Genomic DNA, 26,014 nt, shown 5'->3' with positions numbered 1-26,014 from the left:
ATTAGACTCTACCTGTATGGTGTATTAGACTCTACCTGTATGGAGTATTAGACTCTATATTAGACTCTACCTGTATGGTGTATTAGACTCTACCTGTATGGTGATTTAGACTCTACCTGTATGGAGTATTAGACTCTATATTAGACTCTACCTGTATGGTGTATTAGACTCTACCTGTATGGTGTATTAGACTCTACCTGTATGGTGTATTAGACTCTACCTGTATGGTGTATTAGACTCTACCTGTATGGAGTATTAGACTCTACCTGTATGGAGTATTAGACTCTACCTGCATGGTGTATTAGACTCTATATTAGACTCTACCTGTATGGTGATTTAGACTCTACATGTATGGAGTATTAGACTCTACCTGTATGGAGTATTAGACTCTACCTGCATGGTGTATTAGACTCTATATTAGACTCTACCTGTATGGTGATTTAGACTCTACATGTATGGAGTATTAGACTCTACCTGCATGGTGTATTAGACTCTATATTAGACTCTACCTGTATGGTGATTTAGACTCTACATGTATGGAGTATTAGACTCTACCTGCATGGTGTATTAGACTCTATATTAGACTCTACCTGTATGGTGATTTAGACTCTACATGTATGGAGTATTAGACTCTACCTGTATGGAGTATTAGACTCTACCTGCATGGTGTATTAGACTCTATATTAGACTCTACCTGTATGGTGATTTAGACTCTACCTGTATGGTGTATTAGACTCTACCTGTATGGAGTATTAGACTCTACCTGTATGGAGTATTAGACTCTATATTAGACTCTACCTGTATGGTGATTTAGACTCTACCTGTATGGAGTATTAGACTCTATATTAGACTCTAAACGTATGGAGTACTAGACTCTACATTAGACTCTACCTGTATGGTGTATTAGACTCTACGTGTATGGTGTATCATACTCTACATTAGACTCTACCTGTATGGAGTACTAGACTCTACATTAGACTCTACCTGTATGGTGTATCAGACTCTACATTAGACTCTACCTGTATGGTGTATCAGACTCTACATTAGACTCTACCTGTATGGAGTACTAGACTCTATATTAGACTCTAAACGTATGGAGTATTAGACTCTACATTAGACTCTACCTGTATGGTGTATTAGACTCTACCTGTATGGAGTATTAGACTCTACCTGTATGGTGTATTAGACTCTACCTGTATGGTGTATTAGACTCTACCTGTATCGTGTATTAGACTCTACCTGTATGGTGTATTAGACTCTACCTGTATGGAGTACTAGACTCTACATTAGACTCTACCTGTATGGAGTACTAGACTCTACATTAGACTCGACCTGTATGGAGTACTAGACTCTACATTAGACTCTACCTGTATGGTGTATTAGACTCTACCTGTAAAGTGTATTAGACTCTACCTGTTTAGTGTATTAGACTCTACCTGTATGGTGTATTAGACTCTACCTGTATGGAGTATTAGACTCTACTTGTATGGTGTATTAGACTCTACCTGTATGGTGTATTAGACTCTACCTGTATGGTGTATTAGACTCTACCTGTATGGTGTATTAGACTCTACCTGTATGGTGTATTAGACTCTACCTCTATGGAGTACTAAACTCTACATTAGACTCTACCTGTATGGTGTATTAGACTCTACCTGTATGGTGTATTAGACTCTACCTGTATGGTGTATTAGACTCTACCTGTATGGTGTATTAGACTCTACCTGTATGGTGTATTAGACTCTACCTGTATGGTGTATTAGACTCTACCTGTATGGAGTATTAGACTCTATATTAGACTCTACCTGTATGGAGTATTAGACTCTACCTGTATGGAGTATTAGACTACCTGTATGGAGTACTAGACTCTACCTGTATGGTGTATTAGACTCTACATTAGACTCTACCTGTATGGAGTATTATACTCTATATTAGACTCTACCTGTATGGTGTATTAGACACTACCTGTATGGTGCATTAGACTCTATATTAGACTCTACCTGTATGGAGTACTAGACTCTACCTGTATGGTGTATTAGACTCTACATTAGACTCTACCTGTATGCAGTATTAGACTCTACCTGTATGGTGCATTAGAATCTACCTGTATGGTGCATTAGAATCTACCTGTATGGTGTATTAGACTCTACCTGTATGGTGTATTAGACTCTACCTGTATGGTGTATTAGACTCTACCTGTATGGTGTATTAGACTCTACCTCTATGGAGTACTAGACTCTACCTGTATGGTGTATTAGACTCTACCTGTATGGTGTATTAGACTCTACCTGTATGGTGTATTAGACTCTACCTGTATGGTGTATTAGACTCTACCTGTATGGTGTATTAGACTCTACCTGTATGGTGTATTAGACTCTACCTGTATGGTGTATTAGACTCTACCTGTATGGTGTATTAGACTCTACCTGTATGGTGTATTAGACTCTACCTGTATGGTGTATTAGACTCTACCTGTATGGTGTATTAGACTCTACCTGTATGGTGTATTAGACTCTACCTCTATGGAGTACTAAACTCTACATTAGACTCTACCTGTATGGTGTATTAGACTCTACCTGTATGGTGTATTAGACTCTACCTGTATGGTGTATTAGACTCTACCTGTATGGTGTATTAGACTCTACCTGTATGGTGTATTAGACTCTACCTGTATGGTGTATTAGACTCTACCTGTATGGTGTATTAGACTCTACCTGTATGGAGTATTAGACTCTATATTAGACTCTACCTGTATGGAGTATTAGACTCTACCTGTATGGAGTATTAGACTACCTGTATGGAGTACTAGACTCTACCTGTATGGTGTATTAGACTCTACATTAGACTCTACCTGTATGGAGTATTATACTCTATATTAGACTCTACCTGTATGGTGTATTAGACACTACCTGTATGGTGCATTAGACTCTATATTAGACTCTACCTGTATGGAGTACTAGACTCTACCTGTATGGTGTATTAGACTCTACATTAGACTCTACCTGTATGCAGTATTAGACTCTACCTGTATGGTGCATTAGAATCTACCTGTATGGTGCATTAGAATCTACCTGTATGGTGTATTAGACTCTACCTGTATGGTGTATTAGACTCTACCTGTATGGTGTATTAGACTCTACCTGTATGGTGTATTAGACTCTACCTGTATGGTGTATTAGACTCTACCTCTATGGAGTACTAGACTCTACCTGTATGGTGTATTAGACTCTACCTGTATGGTGTATTAGACTCTACCTGTATGGTGTATTAGACTCTACCTGTATGGTGTATTAGACTCTACCTGTATGGTGTATTAGACTCTACCTGTATGGTGTATTAGACTCTACCTGTATGGTGTATTAGACTCTACCTGTATGGTGTATTAGACTCTACCTGTATGGTGTATTAGACTCTACCTGTATGGTGTATTAGACTCTACCTGTATGGTGTATTAGACTCTACCTGTATGGTGTATTAGACTCTACCTCTATGGAGTACTAAACTCTACATTAGACTCTACCTGTATGGTGTATTAGACTCTACCTGTATGGTGTATTAGACTCTACCTGTATGGTGTATTAGACTCTACCTGTATGGTGTATTAGACTCTACCTGTATGGTGTATTAGACTCTACCTGTATGGTGTATTAGACTCTACCTGTATGGTGTATTAGACTCTACCTGTATGGAGTATTAGACTCTATATTAGACTCTACCTGTATCGAGTATTAGACTCTACCTGTATGGAGTATTAGACTACCTGTATGGAGTACTAGACTCTACCTGTATGGTGTATTAGACTCTACATTAGACTCTACCTGTATGGAGTATTATACTCTATATTAGACTCTACCTGTATGGTGTATTAGACTCCACCTGTATGGTGTATTAGACTCTACCTTTATGGTGTATTAGACTCTACCTTTATGGTGTATTAGACTCTACCTGTATGGTGTATTAGACGCTACCTGTATGGTGTATTAGACTCTACCTGTATGGTGTATTAGACTCTACCTGTATGGTGTATTAGACTCTACCTGTATGGTGTATTAGACTCTACCTGTATGGTGATTTAGACTCTACCTGTAGGGTGATTTAGACTACCTGTATGGTGTATTAGACGCTACCTGTATGGTGTATTATACTCTACCTGTATGGTGTATTAGACTCTACCTGTATGGTGTATTAGACTCTACCTGTATGGTGTATTAGACTCTACCTGTATGGTGTATTAGACTCTACCTGTATGGTGTATTAGACTCTATATTAGACTCTACCTGTATGGTGATTTAGACTCTACCTGTATGGAGTATTAGACTCTACCTGTATGGTGTATTAGACGCTACCTGTATGGTGTATTAGACTCTACCTGTATGGAGTATTAGACTCTACCTGTATGGAGTATTATACTCTATATTAGACTCTACCTGTATGGTGTATTAGACTCTACCTGTATGGTGTATTAGACTCTATATTATACTCTACCTGTATGGTGATTTAGACTCTACCTGTATGGAGTATTATACTCTACCTGTATGGTGTATTAGACTCTACCTGTATGGTGTATTTGACTCTACCTGTATGGAGTATTAGACTATCTGTATGGTGTATTAGACTCTACCTGTATGGTGTATTAGACTCTACCTGTATGGAGTATTAGACTCTACCTGTATGGAGTATTAGACTATCTGTATGGTGTATTAGACTCTACCTGTATGGAGTATTAGACTCTATATTAGACTCTACCTGTATGGTGATTTAGACTCTACCTGTATGGAGTATTAGACTCTACCTGTATGGAGTATTAGACTCTATATTAGACTCTACCTGTATGGAGTATAATACTCTATATTAGACTCTACCTGTATGGTGTATTAGACTCTACCTGTATGGTGTATTAGACTCTACCTGTATGGAGTATTAGACTCTATATTAGACTCTACCTGTATGGTGATTTAGACTCTACCTGTATGGTGTATTAGACTCTACCTGTATGGAGTATTAGACTCTATATTAGACTCTACCTGTATGGTGATTTAGACTCTACCTGTATGGTGTATTAGACTCTACCTGTATGGAGTATTAGACTCTACCTGTATGGAGTATTAGACTCTACCTGTATGGAGTATTAGACTCTACCTGTATGGAGTATTAGACTCTACCTGTATGGAGTATTAGACTCTACATTAGACTCTACCTGTATGCAGTATTAGACTCTACCTGTATGGTGCATTAGAATCTACCTGTATGGTGCATTAGAATCTACCTGTATGGTGTATTAGACTCTACCTGTATGGTGTATTAGACTCTACCTGTATGGTGTATTAGACTCTACCTGTATGGTGTATTAGACTCTACCTCTATGGAGTACTAAACTCTACATTAGACTCTACCTGTATGGTGTATTAGACTCTACCTGTATGGTGTATTAGACTCTACCTGTATGGTGTATTAGACTCTACCTGTATGGTGTATTAGACTCTACCTGTATGGTGTATTAGACTCTACCTGTATGGTGTATTAGTCTCTACCTGTATGGTGTATTAGACTCTACCTGTATGGTGTATTAGACTCTACCTGTATGGTGTATTAGACTCTACCTGTATGGTGTATTAGACTCTACCTGTATGGTGTATTAGACTCTACCTCTATGGAGTACTAAACTCTACATTAGACTCTACCTGTATGGTGTATTAGACTCTACCTGTATGGTGTATTAGACTCTACCTGTATGGTGTATTAGACTCTACCTGTATGGTGTATTAGACTCTACCTGTATGGTGTATTAGACTCTACCTGTATGGTGTATTAGACTCTACCTGTATGGTGTATTAGACTCTACCTGTATGGAGTATTAGACTCTATATTAGACTCTACCTGTATCGAGTATTAGACTCTACCTGTATGGAGTATTAGACTACCTGTATGGAGTACTAGACTCTACCTGTATGGTGTATTAGACTCTACATTAGACTCTACCTGTATGGAGTATTATACTCTATATTAGACTCTACCTGTATGGTGTATTAGACTCCACCTGTATGGTGTATTAGACTCTACCTTTATGGTGTATTAGACTCTACCTTTATGGTGTATTAGACTCTACCTTTATGGTGTATTAGACTCTACCTGTATGGTGTATTAGACGCTACCTGTATGGTGTATTAGACTCTACCTGTATGGTGTATTAGACGCTACCTGTATGGTGTATTAGACTCTACCTGTATGGTGTATTAGACTCTACCTGTATGGTGTATTAGACTCTACCTGTATGGTGTATTAGACTCTACCTGTATGGTGATTTAGACTCTACCTGTATGGTGATTTAGACTCTACCTGTATGGTGTATTAGACGCTACCTGTATGGTGTATTATACTCTACCTGTATGGTGTATTAGACTCTACCTGTATGGTGTATTAGACTCTACCTGTATGGTGTATTAGACTCTACCTGTATGGTGTATTAGACTCTACCTGTATGGTGTATTAGACTCTATATTAGACTCTACCTGTATGGTGATTTAGACTCTACCTGTATGGAGTATTAGACTCTACCTGTATGGTGTATTAGACGCTACCTGTATGGTGTATTAGACTCTACCTGTATGGAGTATTAGACTCTACCTGTATGGAGTATTATACTCTATATTAGACTCTACCTGTATGGTGTATTAGACTCTACCTGTATGGTGTATTAGACTCTATATTATACTCTACCTGTATGGTGATTTAGACTCTACCTGTATGGAGTATTATACTCTACCTGTATGGTGTATTAGACTCTACCTGTATGGTGTATTAGACTCTACCTGTATGGAGTATTAGACTATCTGTATGGTGTATTAGACTCTACCTGTATGGTGTATTAGACTCTATATTAGACTCTACCTGTATGGTGATTTAGACTCTACCTGTATGGAGTATTAGACTCTACCTGTATGGAGTATTAGACTCTATATTAGACTCTACCTGTATGGAGTATAATACTCTATATTAGACTCTACCTGTATGGTGTATTAGACTCTACCTGTATGGTGTATTAGACTCTACCTGTATGGAGTATTAGACTCTATATTAGACTCTACCTGTATGGTGATTTAGACTCTACCTGTATGGTGTATTAGACTCTACCTGTATGGAGTATTAGACTCTATATTAGACTCTACCTGTATGGTGTATTAGACTCTATATTAGACTCTACCTGTATGGTGATTTAGACTCTACCTGTATGGTGATTTAGACTCTACCTGTATGGTGTATTAGACTCTACCTGTATGGTGTATTAGACTCTACCTGTATGGAGTATTAGACTCTACCTGTATGGAGTATTAGACTCTACCTGTATGGAGTATTAGACTCTATATTAGACTCTACCTGTATGGTGATTTAGACTCTACATGTATGGAGTATTAGACTCTACCTGTATGGAGTATTAGACTCTACCTGTATGGTGTATTAGACTCCACCTGTATGGTGTATTAGACTCTACCTGTATGGAGTATTAGACTCTATATTAGACTCTACCTGTATGGAGTATTAGACTACCTGTATGGAGTATTAGACTACCTGTATGGAGTACTAGACTCTACCTGTATGGTGTATTAGACTCTACATTAGACTCTACCTGTATGGAGTATTATACTCTACATTAGACTCTACCTGTATGGAGTATTAGACTCTACCTGTATGGTGTATAAGACTCTACCTGTATGGTGTATTAGACTCTACCTGTATGGTGTATTAGACTCTACCTGTATGGTGTATTAGACTCTACCTGTATGGTGTATTAGACTCTACCTGTATGGTGTATTAGACTCTACCTGTATGGTGATTTAGACTCTACCTGTATGGTGTATTAGACTCTACCTGTATGGTGTATTAGACTCTACCTGTATGGTGTATTAGACTCTACCTGTATAGTGTATTAGACTCTACCTGTATGGTGTATTAGACTCTACCTGTATGGTGTATTAGACTCTACCTGTATGGTGTATTAGACTCTACCTGTATGGTGTATTAGACTCTACCTGTATGGTGTATTAGACTCTACCTGTATGGAGTACTAGACTCTACATTAGACTCTACCTGTATGGAGTACTAGACTCTACCTGTATGGTGTATTAGACTCTACCTGTAAAGTGTATTAGACTCTACCTGTATGGAGTACTAGACTCTACATTAGACTCTACCTGTATGGAGTACTAGACTCTACCTGTATGGTGTATTAGACTCTACCTGTAAAGTGTATTAGAATCTACCTGTATGGTGTATTAGACTCTACCTGTATGGTGTATTAGACTCTACCTGTATGGAGTACTAGACTCTACATTAGACTCTACCTGTATGGTGTATTAGACTCTACCTGTAAAGTGTATTAGACTCTACCTGTATGGTGTATTAGACTCTACCTGTATGGTGTATTACACTCTACCTGTATGGAGTATTACACTCTACCTGTATGGAGTATTAGACTCTACCTGTATGGTGTTTTAGACTCTACCTGTATGGTGTATTAGACTCTACCTGTATGGTGTATTAGACTCTACCTGTATGGTGTATTAGACTCTACCTCTATGGAGTACTAGACTCTACATTAGACTCTACCTGTAAAGTGTATTAGACTCTACCTGTATGGTGATTTAGACTCTACCTGTATGGTGATTTAGACTCTACCTGTATGGTGTATTAGACTCTACCTGTATGGTGTATTAGACTCGACCTGTATGGTGTATTAGACTCGACCTGTATGGTGTATTAGACTCGACCTGTATGGTGTATTAGACTCTATATTAGACTCTACCTGTATGGAGTATTAGACTCTACCTGTATGGAGTATTAGACTACCTGTATGGAGTACTAGACTCTACCTGTATGGTGTATTAGACTCTACATTAGACTCTACCTGTATGGAGTATTAGACTCTACCTGTATGGAGTATTAGACTCTACTTGTATGGTGTATTAGACTCTACCTGTATCGTGTACTAGACTCTACCTGTATGGAGTATTAGACTCTACCTGTATGGTGTATCAGACTCTACATTAGACTCTACCTGTATGGAGTATTAGACTCTATATTAGACTACCTGTATGGAGAATTAGACTCTACCTGTATGGAGTACTAGACTCTACCTGTATGGTGTATAAGACTCTACATGTATGGTGTATTAGACTCTACATTAGACTTTAAACGTATGGTGTATCAGACTCTACATTAGACTCTACCTGTATGGAGTACTAGACTCTACATTAGACTCTACCTGTATGGAGTACTAGATTCTACATTAGACTCTACCTGTATGGACTATTAGACTCTACCTGTTTAGTATTAGACTCTACCTGTATGGAGTATTAGACTCTACCTGTATGGTGTATTAGACTCTACCTGTATTTAGTACTAGACTCTACCTGTATGGATTACTAGACTCTACATTAGACTCTACCTGTATGGTGTATCAGACTCTACCTGTATGGTGTATTAGACTCTACCTGTATGGTGTATTAGACTCTACCTGTATGGTGATTTAGACTCTACCTGTATGGTGATTTAGACTCTACCTGTATGGTGTATTAGACGCTACCTGTATGGTGTATTATACTCTACCTGTATGGTGTATTAGACTCTACCTGTATGGTGTATTAGACTCTACCTGTATGATGATTTAGACTCTACCTGTATGGTGTATTAGACGCTACCTGTATGGTGTATTAGACTCTATCTGTATGGAGTATTAGACTCTACCTGCATGGAGTATTATACTCTATATTAGACTCTACCTGTATGGTGTATTAGACTCTACCTGTATGGTGTATTAGACTCTATATTATACTCTACCTGTATGGTGATTTAGACTCTACCTGTATGGAGTATTATACTCTACCTGTATGGTGTATTAGACTCTACCTGTATGGAGTATTATACTCTATATTAGACTCTACCTGTATGGTGATTTAGACTCTACCTGTATGGTGTATTAGACTCTACCTGTATGGTGTATTAGACTCTATATTAGACTCTACCTGTATGGTGATTTAGACTCTACCTGTATGGAGTATTATACTCTATATTAGACTCTACCTGTATGGAGTATTAGACTCTACCTGTATGGTGTATTAGACTCTACCTGTATGGTGTATTAGACTCTACCTGTATGGTGTATTAGACTCTACCTGTATGGTGTATTAGACTCTACCTGTATGGTGTATTAGACTCTACCTGTATAGTGTATTAGACTCTACCTGTATGGTGTATTAGACTCTACCTGTATGGTGTATTAGACTCTACCTGTATGGTGTATTAGACTCTATATTAGACTCTACCTGTATGGTGTATTAGACTCTACCTGTATGGTGTATTAGACTCTACCTGTATGGTGTATTAGACTCTACCTGTATGGAGTATTAGACTATCTGTATGGTGTATTAGACTCTACCTGTATGGTGTATTAGACTCTATATTAGACTCTACCTGTATGGTGATTTAGACTCTACCTGTATGGAGTATTAGACTCTACCTGTATGGAGTATTAGACTCTATATTAGACTCTACCTGTATGGAGTATAATACTCTATATTAGACTCTACCTGTATGGTGTATTAGACTCTACCTGTATGGTGTATTAGACTCTACCTGTATGGAGTATTAGACTCTATATTAGACTCTACCTGTATGGTGATTTAGACTCTACCTGTATGGTGTATTAGACTCTACCTGTATGGAGTATTAGACTCTATATTAGACTCTACCTGTATGGTGTATTAGACTCTATATTAGACTCTACCTGTATGGTGATTTAGACTCTACCTGTATGGTGTATTAGACTCTACCTGTATGGAGTATTAGACTCTACCTGTATGGAGTATTAGACTCTACCTGTATGGAGTATTAGACTCTACCTGCATGGTGTATTAGACTCTATATTAGACTCTACCTGTATGGTGATTTAGACTCTACCTGTATGGAGTATTATACTCTACCTGTATGGTGTATTAGACTCTACCTGTATGGAGTATTATACTCTATATTAGACTCTACCTGTATGGTGATTTAGACTCTACCTGTATGGTGTATTAGACTCTACCTGTATGGTGTATTAGACTCTATATTAGACTCTACCTGTATGGTGATTTAGACTCTACCTGTATGGAGTATTATACTCTATATTAGACTCTACCTGTATGGAGTATTAGACTCTACCTGTATGGTGTATTAGACTCTACCTGTATGGTGTATTAGACTCTACCTGTATGGTGTATTAGACTCTACCTGTATGGTGTATTAGACTCTACCTGTATGGTGTATTAGACTCTACCTGTATGGAGTATTAGACTATCTGTATGGTGTATTAGACTCTACCTGTATGGTGTATTAGACTCTATATTAGACTCTACCTGTATGGTGATTTAGACTCTACCTGTATGGAGTATTAGACTCTACCTGTATGGAGTATTAGACTCTATATTAGACTCTACCTGTATGGAGTATAATACTCTATATTAGACTCTACCTGTATGGTGTATTAGACTCTACCTGTATGGTGTATTAGACTCTACCTGTATGGAGTATTAGACTCTATATTAGACTCTACCTGTATGGTGATTTAGACTCTACCTGTATGGTGTATTAGACTCTACCTGTATGGAGTATTATACTCTATATTAGACTCTACCTGTATGGTGTATTAGACTCTATATTAGACTCTACCTGTATGGTGATTTAGACTCTACCTGTATGGTGATTTAGACTCTACCTGTATGGAGTATTAGACTCTACCTGTATGGAGTATTAGACTCTATATTAGACTCTACCTGTATGGAGTATAATACTCTATATTAGACTCTACCTGTATGGTGTATTAGACTCTACCTGTATGGTGTATTAGACTCTACCTGTATGGAGTATTAGACTCTATATTAGACTCTACCTGTATGGTGATTTAGACTCTACCTGTATGGTGTATTAGACTCTACCTGTATGGAGTATTATACTCTATATTAGACTCTACCTGTATGGTGTATTAGACTCTATATTAGACTCTACCTGTATGGTGATTTAGACTCTACCTGTATGGTGTATTAGACTCTACCTGTATGGAGTATTAGACTCTACCTGTATGGAGTATTAGACTCTACCTGTATGGAGTATTAGACTCTACCTGCATGGTGTATTAGACTCTATATTAGACTCTACCTGTATGGTGATTTAGACTCTACATGTATGGAGTATTAGACTCTACCTGTATGGAGTATTAGACTCTACCTGTATGGTGTATTAGACTCCACCTGTATGGTGTATTAGACTCTACCTGTATGGAGTATTAGACTCTATATTAGACTACCTGTATTGAGTATTAGACTACCTGTATGGAGTATTAGACTACCTGTATGGAGTACTAGACTCTACCTGTATGGTGTATTAGACTCTACATTAGACTCTACCTGTATGGAGTATTATACTCTACATTAGACTCTACCTGTATGGTGTATTAGACTCTATATTAGACCCTACCTGTATGGAGTATTAGACTCTACCTGTATGGTGTATAAGACTCTACCTGTATGGTGTATTAGACTCTACCTGTATGGTGTATTAGACTCTACCTGTATGGTGTATTAGACTCTACCTGTATGGTGTATTAGACTCTACCTGTATGGTGTATTAGACTCTACCTGTATGGTGTATTAGACTCTACCTGTATGGTGATTTAGACTCTACCTGTATGGTGTATTAGACTCTACCTGTATGGTGTATTAGACTCTACCTGTATGGTGTATTAGACTCTACCTGTATGGTGTATTAGACTCTACCTGTATGGTGTATTAGACTCTACCTGTATGGTGTATTAGACTCTACCTGTATGGTGTATTAGACTCTACCTGTATGGAGTATTAGACTCTATATTAGACTCTACCTGTATGGTGATTTAGACTCTACCTGTATGGTGTATTAGACTCTACCTGTATGGAGTATTAGACTCTATATTAGACTCTACCTGTATGGTGTATTAGACTCTATATTAGACTCTACCTGTATGGTGATTTAGACTCTACCTGTATGGTGTATTAGACTCTACCTGTATGGAGTATTAGACTCTACCTGTATGGAGTATTAGACTCTACCTGTATGGAGTATTAGACTCTACCTGCATGGTGTATTAGACTCTATATTAGACTCTACCTGTATGGTGATTTAGACTCTACCTGTATGGAGTATTATACTCTACCTGTATGGTGTATTAGACTCTACCTGTATGGAGTATTATACTCTATATTAGACTCTACCTGTATGGTGATTTAGACTCTACCTGTATGGTGTATTAGACTCTACCTGTATGGTGTATTAGACTCTATATTAGACTCTACCTGTATGGTGATTTAGACTCTACCTGTATGGAGTATTATACTCTATATTAGACTCTACCTGTATGGAGTATTAGACTCTACCTGTATGGTGTATTAGACTCTACCTGTATGGTGTATTAGACTCTACCTGTATGGTGTATTAGACTCTACCTGTATGGTGTATTAGACTCTACCTGTATGGTGTATTAGACTCTACCTGTATGGTGTATTAGACTCTACCTGTATGGTGTATTAGACTCTACCTGTATGGTGTATTAGACTCTACCTGTATGGTTTATTAGACTCTATATTAGACTCTACCTGTATGGTGTATTAGACTCTACCTGTATGGTGTATTAGACTCTACCTGTATGGTGTATTAGACTCTACCTGTATGGAGTATTAGACTATCTGTATGGTGTATTAGACTCTACCTGTATGGTGTATTAGACTCTATATTAGACTCTACCTGTATGGTGATTTAGACTCTACCTGTATGGAGTATTAGACTCTATATTAGACTCTACCTGTATGGAGTATAATACTCTATATTAGACTCTACCTGTATGGTGTATTAGACTCTACCTGTATGGTGTATTAGACTCTACCTGTATGGAGTATTAGACTCTATATTAGACTCTACCTGTATGGTGATTTAGACTCTACCTGTATGGTGTATTAGACTCTACCTGTATGGAGTATTATACTCTATATTAGACTCTACCTGTATGGTGTATTAGACTCTATATTAGACTCTACCTGTATGGTGATTTAGACTCTACCTGTATGGTGATTTAGACTCTACCTGTATGGAGTATTAGACTCTACCTGTATGGAGTATTAGACTCTATATTAGACTCTACCTGTATGGAGTATAATACTCTATATTAGACTCTACCTGTATGGTGTATTAGACTCTACCTGTATGGTGTATTAGACTCTACCTGTATGGAGTATTAGACTCTATATTAGACTCTACCTGTATGGTGATTTAGACTCTACCTGTATGGTGTATTAGACTCTACCTGTATGGAGTATTATACTCTATATTAGACTCTACCTGTATGGTGTATTAGACTCTATATTAGACTCTACCTGTATGGTGATTTAGACTCTACCTGTATGGTGTATTAGACACTACCTGTATGGAGTATTAGACTCTACCTGTATGGAGTATTAGACTCTACCTGTATGGAGTATTAGACTCTACCTGCATGGTGTATTAGACTCTATATTAGACTCTACCTGTATGGTGATTTAGACTCTACATGTATGGAGTATTAGACTCTACCTGTATGGAGTATTAGACTCTACCTGTATGGTGTATTAGACTCCACCTGTATGGTGTATTAGACTCTACCTGTATGGAGTATTAGACTCTATATTAGACTACCTGTATGGAGTATTAGACTACCTGTATGGAGTATTAGACTACCTGTATGGAGTACTAGACTCTACCTGTATGGTGTATTAGACTCTACATTAGACTCTACCTGTATGGAGTATTATACTCTACATTAGACTCTACCTGTATGGTGTATTAGACTCTATATTAGACCCTACCTGTATGGAGTATTAGACTCTACCTGTATGGTGTATAAGACTCTACCTGTATGGTGTATTAGACTCTACCTGTATGGTGTATTAGACTCTACCTGTATGGTGTATTAGACTCTACCTGTATGGTGTATTAGACTCTACCTGTATGGTGTATTAGACTCTACCTGTATGGTGTATTAGACTCTACCTGTATGGTGATTTAGACTCTACCTGTATGGTGTATTAGACTCTACCTGTATGGTGTATTAGACTCTACCTGTATGGTGTATTAGACTCTACCTGTATGGTGTATTAGACTCTACCTGTATGGTGTATTAGACTCTACCTGTATGGTGTATTAGACTCTACCTGTATGGTGTATTAGACTCTACCTGTATGGAGTATTAGACTCTATATTAGACTCTACCTGTATGGAGTATTAGACTCTACCTGTATGGAGTATTAGACTACCTGTATGGAGTACTAGACTCTACCTGTATGGTGTATTAGACTCTACATTAGACTCTACCTGTATGGAGTATTATACTCTACATTAGACTCTACCTGTATGGTGTATTAGACTCTACCTGTATGGTGTATAAGACTCTACCTGTATGGTGTATTAGACTCTACCTGTATGGAGTACTAGACTCTACCTGTATGGAGTACTAGACTCTACATTAGACTCTACCTGTATGGAGTACTAGACTCTACATTAGACTCTACCTGTATGGTGTATTAGACTCTACCTGTAAAGTGTATTAGACTCTACCTGTATGGTGTATTAGACTCTACCTGTATGGTGTATTAGACTCTACCTGTATGGAGTACTAGACTCTACATTAGACTCTACCTGTATGGTGTATTAGACTCTACCTGTAAAGTGTATTAGACTCTACCTGTATGGTGTATTAGACTCTACCTGTATGGTGTATTACACTCTACCTGTATGGAGTATTACACTCTACCTGTATGGAGTATTACACTCTACCTGTATGGTGTTTTAGACTCTACCTGTATGGTGTATTAGACTCTACCTGTATGGTGTATTAGACTCTACCTGTATGGTGTATTAGACTCTACCTCTATGGAGTACTAGACTCTACATTAGACTCTACCTGTATGGTGTATTAGACTCTACCTGTATGGAGTATTAGACTCTATATTAGACTCTACCTGTATGGAGTATTAGACTCTACCTGTATGGAGTATTAGACTACCTGTATGGAGTACTAGACTCTACCTGTATGGTGTATTAGACTCTACATTAGACTCTACCTGTATGGAGTATTAGACTCTACCTGTATGGAGTATTAGACTCTACCTGTATGGTGTATTAGACTCTACCTGTATCGTGTACTAGACTCTACCTGTATGGAGTATTAGACTCTACATTAGACTCTACCTGTATGGTGTATCAGACTCTACATTAGACTCTACCTGTATGGAGTATTAGACTCTACCTGTATGGAGAATTAGACTCTACCTGTATGGAGTACTAGACTCTACCTGTATGGTGTATAAGACTCTACATGTATGGTGTATTAGACTCTACATTAGACTTTAAACGTATGGTGTATCAGACTCTACATTAGACTCTACCTGTATGGAGTACTAGACTCTACATTAGACTCTACCTGTATGGAGTACTAGATTCTACATTAGACTCTACCTGTATGGACTATTAGACTCTACCTGTTTAGTATTAGACTCTACCTGTATGGAGTATTAGACTCTACCTGTATGGTGTATTAGACTCTACCTGTATTTAGTACTAGACTCTACCTGTATGGATTACTAGACTCTACATTAGACTCTACCTGTATGGTGTATTATACTCTACCTGTATGGTGTATTAGACTCTACCTGTATGGTGTATTATACTCTACCTGTATGGTGTATTAGACTCTACCTGTATGGTGTATTAGACTCTACCTGTATGGTGTATTAGACTACCTGTATGGTGTATTAGACTCTACCTGTATGGTGTATTAGACTCTTTATTAGACTCTACCTGTATGGTGTATTAGACTCTACCTGTATGGTGTATTAGACTCTACCTGTATGGTGATTTAGACTCTACCTGTATGGTGTTTTAGACTCTACCTGTATGGAGTATTAGACTCTACCTGTATGCTGTATTAGACTCTACCTGTATGGTGTATTAGACTCTACCTGTATGGTGTATTATACTCTACCTGTATGGTGTATTATACTCTACCTGTATGGTGTATTCGACTCTACCTGTATGGTGTATGACAGCGCCAGGCCCTTCATAGCAGGGCTGATGGTATCAGGAGAACTGAGCACCACGAACAGAGCCACCAGCAGAGTGACTGAGGCAGACAGAAAGTCCAGCCAGAAGGACAGCCAGCGTGTCCCACAGTTAAACAACAGGAAGTGGTTGGAGTTGTTGTCGCTCATCTCCTTAAATCTGGAGAACAATGCACAACGGTGTTGACTGTCATTATTTTTAATCTTCATTTATTTGAGTTATTTCCCCCAGGTAGATGACACCCTGGTCAGACCAAGTTTTTTCCCCAGGTAGATGACACCCTGGTCAGACCAAGTTATTTCCCCAGGGTAGATGAAACCATGGTCAGACCAAGTTATTTCCCCAGGTAGAGGACACCCTGGTCAGACCAAGTTATTTCCCCGGGTAGAGGACACCATGGTCAGTCCAAGCTATTTCCCCAGGTAGAGGAAACCCTGGTCAGACCAAGTTATTTCTCCAGGTAGAGGAAACCATGGTCAGACCAAGTTATTTCCCCCAGGTAGAGGACACCCTGGTCAGACCAAGTTATTTCCCCAGGTAGATGAAACCATGGTCAGACCAAGTTATTTCCCCAGGTAGATGAAACCATGGTCAGACCAAGTTATTTCCCCAGGTAGATGAAACCATGGTCAGACCAAGTTATTTCCCCCAGGTAGAGGACACCATGGTCAGACCATGTTATTTCCCCAGGTAGAGGACACCATGGTCAGACCAAGTTATTTCCCCAGGTAGAGGACACCATGGTCAGACCAAGTTATTTCCCCAGGTAGATGACACCATGGTCAGACCAAGTTATTTCCCCAGGTAGATGAAACCATGGTCAGACCAAGTTATTTCCCCAGGTAGATGAAACCATGGTCAGACCATGTTATTTCCCCAGGTAGAGGACACCATGGTCAGACCAAGTTATTTCCCCAGGTAGATGAAACCCTTGTCAGACCAAGTTATTTCCCCAGGTAGAGGACACCATGGTCAGACCAAGTTATTTCCCCAGGTAGATGACACCCTGGTCAGACCAAGTTATTTCCCCAGGTAGAGGACACCATGGTCAGACCAAGTTATTTCCCCAGGTAGATGACACCCTGGTCAGACCAAGTTATTTCCCCAGGTAGATGAAACCCTGGTCAGACCAAGTTATTTCCCCAGGTAGAGGACACCATGGTCAGACCAAGTTATTTCCCCAGGTAGATGACACCCTGGTCAGACCAAGTTATTTCCCCAGGTAGAGGACACCATGGTCAGACCAAGTTATTTCCCCAGGTAGATGACACCCTGGTCAGACCAAGTTATTTCCCCAGGTAGATGAAACCATGGTCAGACCAAGTTATTTCCCCAGGTAGATGAAACCATGGTCAGACCAAGTTATTTCCCCAGGTAGAGGACACCATGGTCAGACCAAGTTATTTCCCCAGGTAGAGGACACCATGGTCAGACCAAGTTATTTCCCCAGGTAGATGAAACCCTGGTCAGACCAAGATATTTCCCCAAGTAGACGACACCATGGTCAGACCAAGTTATTTCCCCAGGTAGATGACACCATGGTCAGACCAAGTTATTTCCCCAGGTAGATGACACCATGGTCAGACCATGTTATTTCCCCAGGTAGAGTTAATCATATGTATGTTTTTAACTAGCATCGGTCTGCATTGTTGGAATGTATATATATATATATATACAGTGGGGAGAACAAGTATTTGATACACTGACGATTTTGCAGGTTTCCCTACAAAAGCCTGTAGAGGTCTGTAATTTTTATCATAGGTACACTTCAACTGTGAGAGACGGAATCTAAAACAAAAATCCAGAAAATCACATTGTATGATTTTTAAGTAATTCGTTTGCATTTTATTGCATGACATAAGTATTTGATCACCTACCAACCAGTAAGAATTCTGGCTCTCACAGACCTGTTAGTTTTTCTTTAAGAAGCCCTCCTGTTCTCCACTCATTACCTGTATTAACTGCACCTGTTTGAACTCGTTACCTGTATAAAAGACACCTGTCCACACACTCAATCAAACAGACTCCAACCTCTCCACAATGGCCAAGACCAGAGAGCTGTGTAAGGACATCAGGGATAAAATTGTAGACCTGCACAAGGCTGGGATGGGCTACAGGACAATAGGCAAGCAGCTTGGTGAGAAGGCACCAACTGTTGGTGCAATTATTAGAAAATGGAAGAAGTTCAAGATGACGGTCAATCACCCTCGGTCTGGGGCTCCATGCAAGATCTCACCTCGTGGGGCATCAATGATCATGAGGAATGTGAGGGATCAGCCCAGAACTACACGGCAGGACCTGTTCAATGACCTGAAGAGAGCTGGAACCACAGTCTCAAAGAAAATCATTAGTAACACACTACGCCGTCATGGATTAAAATCCTGCAGCGCACGCAAGGTCCCCCTGCTCAAGCCAGCGCATGTCCAGGCCCATCTGAAGTTTGCCAATGACCATCTGGATGATCCAGAGGAGGAATGGGAGAAGGTCATGTGGTCTGATGAGTCAAAAATAGAGCTTTTTGGTCTAAACCACTTGCCGTGTTTGGAGGAAGAAGAAGGATGAGTACAACCCCAAGAACACCATCCCAAACGTGAAGCATGGAGGTGGAAACATCATTCTTTGGGGATGCTTTTCTGCAAAGGGGGCATGACGACTGTACCGTATTGAGGGGAGGATGGATGGGGCCATGTATCGCGAGATCTTGGCCAACAACCTCCTTCCCTCAGTAAGAGCATTGAAGATGGGTCGTGGCTGGGTCTACCAGCATGATAACGACCCGAAACACACAGCCAGGGCAACTAAGGAGTGGCTCCATAAGAAGCATCTCAAGGTCCTGGAGTGGCCTAGCCAGTTTCCAGACCTGAACCCAATAGAACATCTTTGGAGGGAGCTGAAAGTCTGTATTGCCCAGCGACAGCCCCAAAACCTGAAGGATCTGGAGAAGGTCTGTATGGAGGAGTGGGCCAAAATCCCTGCTGCAGTGTGTGCAAACCTGATCAAGAACTACAGGAAACGTATGATCTCTGTAATTGCAAACAAAGGTTTCTGTACCAAATATTAAGTTCTGCTTTTCTGATGTATCAAATACTTATGTCATGCAATAAAATGCAAATGAATTACTTAAAAATCATGCAATGTGATTTTCTGGATTTTTTTTTTTAAATTCCGTCTCTCACAGTTGAATTGTACCTATGATAAAAATGACAGACCTCTACATGCTTTGTAAGTAGGAAAACCTGCAAAATCAGCAGTGTTTCAAATACTTGTTCTCCCCACTGTATGTTTTAACTAGGATCTGTCTGCATTGTTGGAATGGTAATATGTGATATAATATGTATATTTATTTTAGGGTCAGGGTCAGGGTTAGGGTCAGGGTTAGGGTCAAGGTCAGGGTTAGGGTCAGGGTCAGGGTTAGGGTCAGGGTTATGGTTAGGGTCAGGGTCAGGGTTATGGTTAGGGTCAGGGTTAGTGTCAGGGTTAGTGTCAGGGTTAGGGTTAGGGTCAGGGTCAGGGTTAGGAGACATGTCTTACTGCTGGATGTACTGCTCTCTCTTGTTGTAGTGTCAGGGTCAGGGTCAAGGTCAGGGTTAGGGTCATGGTCAGGGTCAGGGTTAGGGTCAGGGTCAGGATTAGGGTCAGGTTCAGGGTTAGGGTCAGGGTCAGGGTCAGGGTTAGGAGACATGTCTTAATGCTGGATGTATTGCTCTCTCTTGTTGTAGGGTCAGGGTTAGGGTCAGGGTCAGGGTCAGGGTTAGGAGACATGTCTTAATGCTGGATGTACTGCTCTCTCTTGTTGTAGGGTCAGGGTTAGGGTCAGGGTCAGGGTCAGGGTTAGGAGACATGTCTTACTGCTGGATGTACTGCTCTCTCTTGTTGTAGGCGTGGATGGTAGTGAGGCCCTGGATGGTGGAGGTGGTCAGGGAGATCCAGGGGGAACGACTCACGTTCTCCATCCTCTTCATCTCTCTGATGCTCCTCTGGAATATACTGTGGAGATATCACACAGGACTCAGAACACACCACACAGGACTCAGAACACACCACACAGGACTCAGAACACAACACACAGGACTCAGAACACAACACACAGGACTCAGAACACAACACACAGGACTCAGAACACAACACACAGGACTGACTGTATGACCAAACTGACAGTATGTCACCCTGGGTAAATGACCAAACTGACTGTATGTCACCCTGGGTTAATGACCGATCTGACTATATGTCACCCTGGGTAAATGACCAAACTGACTGCATGTCACCCTGGGTAAATGACCGATCTCACTGCATGTCACCCTGGGTAAATGACCAAACTGACAGCATGTCACCCTGGGTAAATGACCGGTCTGACTGCATGTCAATGACGTTGGCCTGGTGGTAGGTTTTTGGCAGTTATAAATACCTCTCCCCCCTTTTTCCTCTCTCGACCCTACTGATGTGACACTTGAAAAATCCCTTGGTTAACATAGAGATTCTGGGAACATCAGAAGGTGGGGGGAAATGAACTATATTCTGGTAATCTGACCAATTGAACATTTACGGTAGTACTTAATGAATATGATGTCAGTTTGGTTGTCATCTGAGACATTCTCATCAATGACAAGATGACATAAACTCTACAGTGGAAAGTCTACACATTGTAGTTATCGGATTCACATGGAATTGTTGTTCAATTTAAATGTTTGAATATAAAATTATTGGTGAAAAGATGAAATGTTATTTTAGCTTCCAAATTAGAGATTTGGGTTTTCATAAGGTTAGGGCTCTGCTCAATCAGTGGCCCGCTCCTGTGAAGGGACATGGGCTATAAAACTTTTCAGACACACCCTTCTCGCTCCACTATATAAAGCCTTGCCGAAAATGTAACCTCCTGTTCCAAGGATGTGAGGACGACGGTCCATATGTTAAAAGAACTAACATGTCAACTACAGAACTAAGCCAACCTCAGCGTGAGCTTTGGTTGTGAATGGGATGAACTTTGAACTCTTATTCACTACAGAAGTGATACCTCCTAGCCTTTGAGTTAGCAACAGCAGCTGCAAATGCGGGCTAGGAAAGAACAGACAGAGTATCCCGTCTACCACACAACAACGTTACTACAACGTACCCAATTTACCACCAGAGACATTCTTCAAAGGACAAAGGACTCGGTTGGGCAACACGGCCTTCCATCTACCACTAATCTATTGAAGCGCAGCTCAGAGTAAATATTTATTACATTTTCCTTTTCCAAATGGGTGGTAATTTAGAATGCATAAGATCCTGTATTTACGATAGAGACATCGCTTCTCCCTTTGTTCCTCAGTCTTCCCGCTCTTTCACTCAAACCCAGCCCCCTTTTTCTTTGTGTAACCAGCTGTCATATCTGTTCTGCCCACTAGGGACGTTTTCCTTCATGATATAATTTGTAATCAAGGTATGATTCATTCTGTGTATATGTAATTCTGTGTGATTAGTTAGGTATTTAGTAAATAAACAATTAAACCCAATGTTGTATTGCTGATTCAACCTTTTAGCCAGGGTTCATGAAGATAACCAAGAATTTACAACTTTCAGATGAGACTGAAATAAGGTGACGATTAATATTGACTGCTATTGATGTAAAATATTACTAGGTCTTTAAGAGTTTAATCAGAAGATAACAGCTCTATAAATATTCTTTTGTGGTGCCCTGACTTTCTAGTTAATTACATTTACATGATTAGCTCAATCAGGTAATATTAATTACAGTGAAAGGATTTTATAGAATAGCATGTCATATCACTTAATCCGGCATAGCCAAAGACACGACATCTCCCTGGGTAAATGACCAAACTGACTGTATGTCACCCTGGGTAAATGACCAAGCTAACAGTATGTCACCCTGGGTAACTGACCAAGCTGACTGTATGTCACCCTGGGTGTGTAAACTGTAAAGATGCCGGTGTACTCACTAGAGTATGAGTGTGAAGATGGCTCCCAGCAGCGTGATGGCGATGAGTAGGGGAGGGAACACGGCTGAGATGGTGACGATGGTGTAGGTGACCATCAGGCAGAACTGCAGGAAGTTTTCCATGTTGAAGGGCAGCATGGTATCCACCTCATCCTGGTCCTTGGAAAATCGGTTCACCATACGTCCTGTTGGGGTGGTGTCAAAGAAACTCATGGGGCTGTTCAGGATCTACGACACAGACAGGACCCAAGGGTTAGGGTGATGAGAGGACTGGATCTACGACACAGACAGGACCCAGGGGTTAGGGTGATGAGAGGACTGGATCTACGACACAGACAGGACCCAGGGGTTAGGGTGATGAGAGGACTGGATCTACGACACAGACAGGACCCAAGGGTTAGGGTGATGAGAGGACTGGATCTACGACACAGACAGGACCCAGGGGTTAGGGTGATGAGAGGACTGGATCTACGACACAGACAGGACCCAGGGGATAGGGTGATGAGAGGACTGGATCTACGACACAGACAGGACCCAGGGGATAGGGTGATGAGAGGACTGGATCTACGACACAGACAGGACCCAGGGGTTAGGGTGATGAGAAGACTGGATCTACGACACAGACAGGACCCAAGGGTTAGGGTGATGAGAGGACTGGATCTACAACACAGACAGGACCCAGGGGATAGGGTGATGAGAGGGCTGGATCTACGACACAGACAGGACCCAAGGGTTAGGGTGATGAGAGGACTGGATCTACGACACAGACAGGACCCAAGGGTTAGGGTGATGAGAGGGCTGGATCTACGACACAGACAGGACCCAAGGGTTAGGGTGATGAGAGGACTGGATCTACGACACAGACAGGACCCAAGGGTTAGGGTGATGAGAGGGCTGGATCTACGACACAGACAGGACCCAAAGGTTAGGGTGATGAGAGGACTGGATCTACGACACAGACAGGACCCAAGGGTTAGGGTGATGAGAGGACTGGATCTACGACACAGACAGGACCCAAGGGTTAGGGTGATGAGAGGACTGGACCTACGACACAGACAGGACCCAGGGGATAGGGTGATGAGAGGATTGGATCTACGACACAGACAGGACCCAGGGGATAGGGTTAGGGTGATGAGAGGACTGGATCTACGACACAGACAGGACCCAAGGGTTAGGGTGATGAGAGGACTGGATCTACGACACAGACAGGACCCAAGGGTTAGGGTGATGAGAGGACTGGATCTACGACACAGACAGGACCCAAGGGTTAGGGTGATGAGAGGACTGGATCTACGACACAGACAGGACCCAGGGGATAGGGTGATGAGAGGGTGATGATAGGGTGATGACAGGGTGATGATAGGGTGATGAGAGTATTGATGAGAGGGTGATGAGAGGGTGATGAGAGGGTGATGAGAGGGTGATGAGAGGGTGATGAGAGGGTGATGAAACACAACGCTACTGAAAGAGCTTCATGACATACACTACCTTTCAAAAGTTTGGGGTCACTTAGAAATGTCCTTGTTTTTTTAAAGAAAAGCACTTTTTTTTTCTCCAATAAAATAACATCAAATTGATCAGAAATACAGTGTAGACATTGTTAATGTTGTAAATTACTATTGTAGCTGGAAAAGGCAGATTTTTTATGGAATATCTATTATCAGCAACCACCATTCCTGTGTTAGCTAATCAAAGTTTATCATTTTAAAAGGCTAATTGATCATTAGAAAACCCTTTCGCAATTACGTTAGCACATCTGAAAACTGTTGTTCTGATTAAAGAAGCAATAAAACTGGCCTTCTTTAGACTAGTTCTGATGCTCCAGTATCTGGAGCATCAGCATTTTGTGGGTTTGATTACAGGCTCAAAATGGCCAATGGCTTTTCTTTCAAAAACAAAGGAAATTTCTAAGTGACTCCAAACTTTTGAATAGTAGTGTATATCTTCAGAGACCTATCCACTGCTAATATGTAAAGTTGCATGACTCATGGGGTTGCCCAGGGCCTGAACCCCAGACAGTCCAGGGTGTATACGGTTCTTTATATCCCAAAGTAAAGGTACAACACCAACCCAGCTATTTGTTGTGGAACAAGACAGGGATGTCCCCTCTCCCCTCTCCTCTTCCAAGATTCAATGCTATGGAATTCCTCATCAATAACGTTTGGTGATCATCCCTCACAGTCCCTCTCCCTCGTCCTTTTCAATACAATTGACAAGAGTGGTGTTGTGTGGTAGTGTGATTGATAACAGTGGTGTTGTGTGGTAGTGTGATTGATAACAGTGATGTTGTGTGGTAGTGTGATTGATAACAGTGGTGTTGTGTGGTAGTTACGTTTCTGAACATGGTGTCGTGTAGCTTGGAGGATGCGTGCAACGTGACTTTGGTGAAAGAGTAGCCCTTGATGAAGCTGAAGACCAGCATGGCCACCACCACCAGGCCGTAAATCATCTGGTAGAAGCTCAGGTCAGGGTTCAGGGAGATGTTCCCTGCGGTGGAATTCGACACAATCGCTGTCTGAAATCACACGTTAAAGAGCCCGTTCGTTAATATATGGCTTAGTTACTGCGTAAGGTACTAAGAATGTTTTAACTAGTCTATAAAAACATAAGCAGAATGTTCTGTTACATGTTGTACTTGTGCTAGCCACAGATGTAATCTGATCTGCTAAAATAGGACAAACTGTTGATACAATTGAGAATTTTTTGGGAAAACCAATCGCAGCGCTCCAATAGATAGCAACTGTCGTCGAGTCCAACATCTCGGACAAGCTCACGTTTCAAATGCATGAAAGCCAGTAGGGGAAAAGTGGCAGAAAACACTGAGTTTTCTTCAAAACATAAATAGTTTAAACTGCGAAATAATTTAACACCAGGCGGTACTTGCTACTGTGATTCCTGAAATGCCAAGCCTGTTGACATTAGTCT

At 40.5% G+C, this 26,014-nt stretch overlaps 1 protein-coding gene across 2 annotated transcripts in view; it reads right to left on the bottom strand.

Moving 5' to 3' along the window:
- LOC139394483 (ATP-binding cassette sub-family C member 12-like) overlaps positions 1-26,014 on the bottom strand; it is a 95,575-nt gene that overhangs the window by 12,210 nt on the left and 57,351 nt on the right. For both annotated transcript variants that reach the window (XR_011629827.1, XM_071142557.1), the window contains exons 18-21: positions 25,422-25,604; positions 23,091-23,317; positions 21,004-21,141; positions 17,124-17,313 (exon numbers count right to left, since the gene is read on the bottom strand). Coding sequence is in view for 1 of the 2 variants with exons in the window: in XM_071142557.1 (XP_070998658.1) it covers positions 17,124-17,313; positions 21,004-21,141; positions 23,091-23,317; positions 25,422-25,604 (738 nt within the window). In the remaining variant the exon portion in view is untranslated. The remainder of the gene's footprint in view (positions 1-17,123; positions 17,314-21,003; positions 21,142-23,090; positions 23,318-25,421; positions 25,605-26,014) is intronic.

Source organism: Oncorhynchus clarkii, unplaced genomic scaffold (genome assembly GCF_045791955.1).
Source record: "Oncorhynchus clarkii lewisi isolate Uvic-CL-2024 unplaced genomic scaffold, UVic_Ocla_1.0 unplaced_contig_11132_pilon_pilon, whole genome shotgun sequence".
Classification (NCBI taxonomy): domain Eukaryota; kingdom Metazoa; phylum Chordata; class Actinopteri; order Salmoniformes; family Salmonidae; genus Oncorhynchus; species Oncorhynchus clarkii.
Note: the sequence above shows the minus strand (reverse complement) of the source record. Positions and strands in the feature narration are given on the sequence as shown.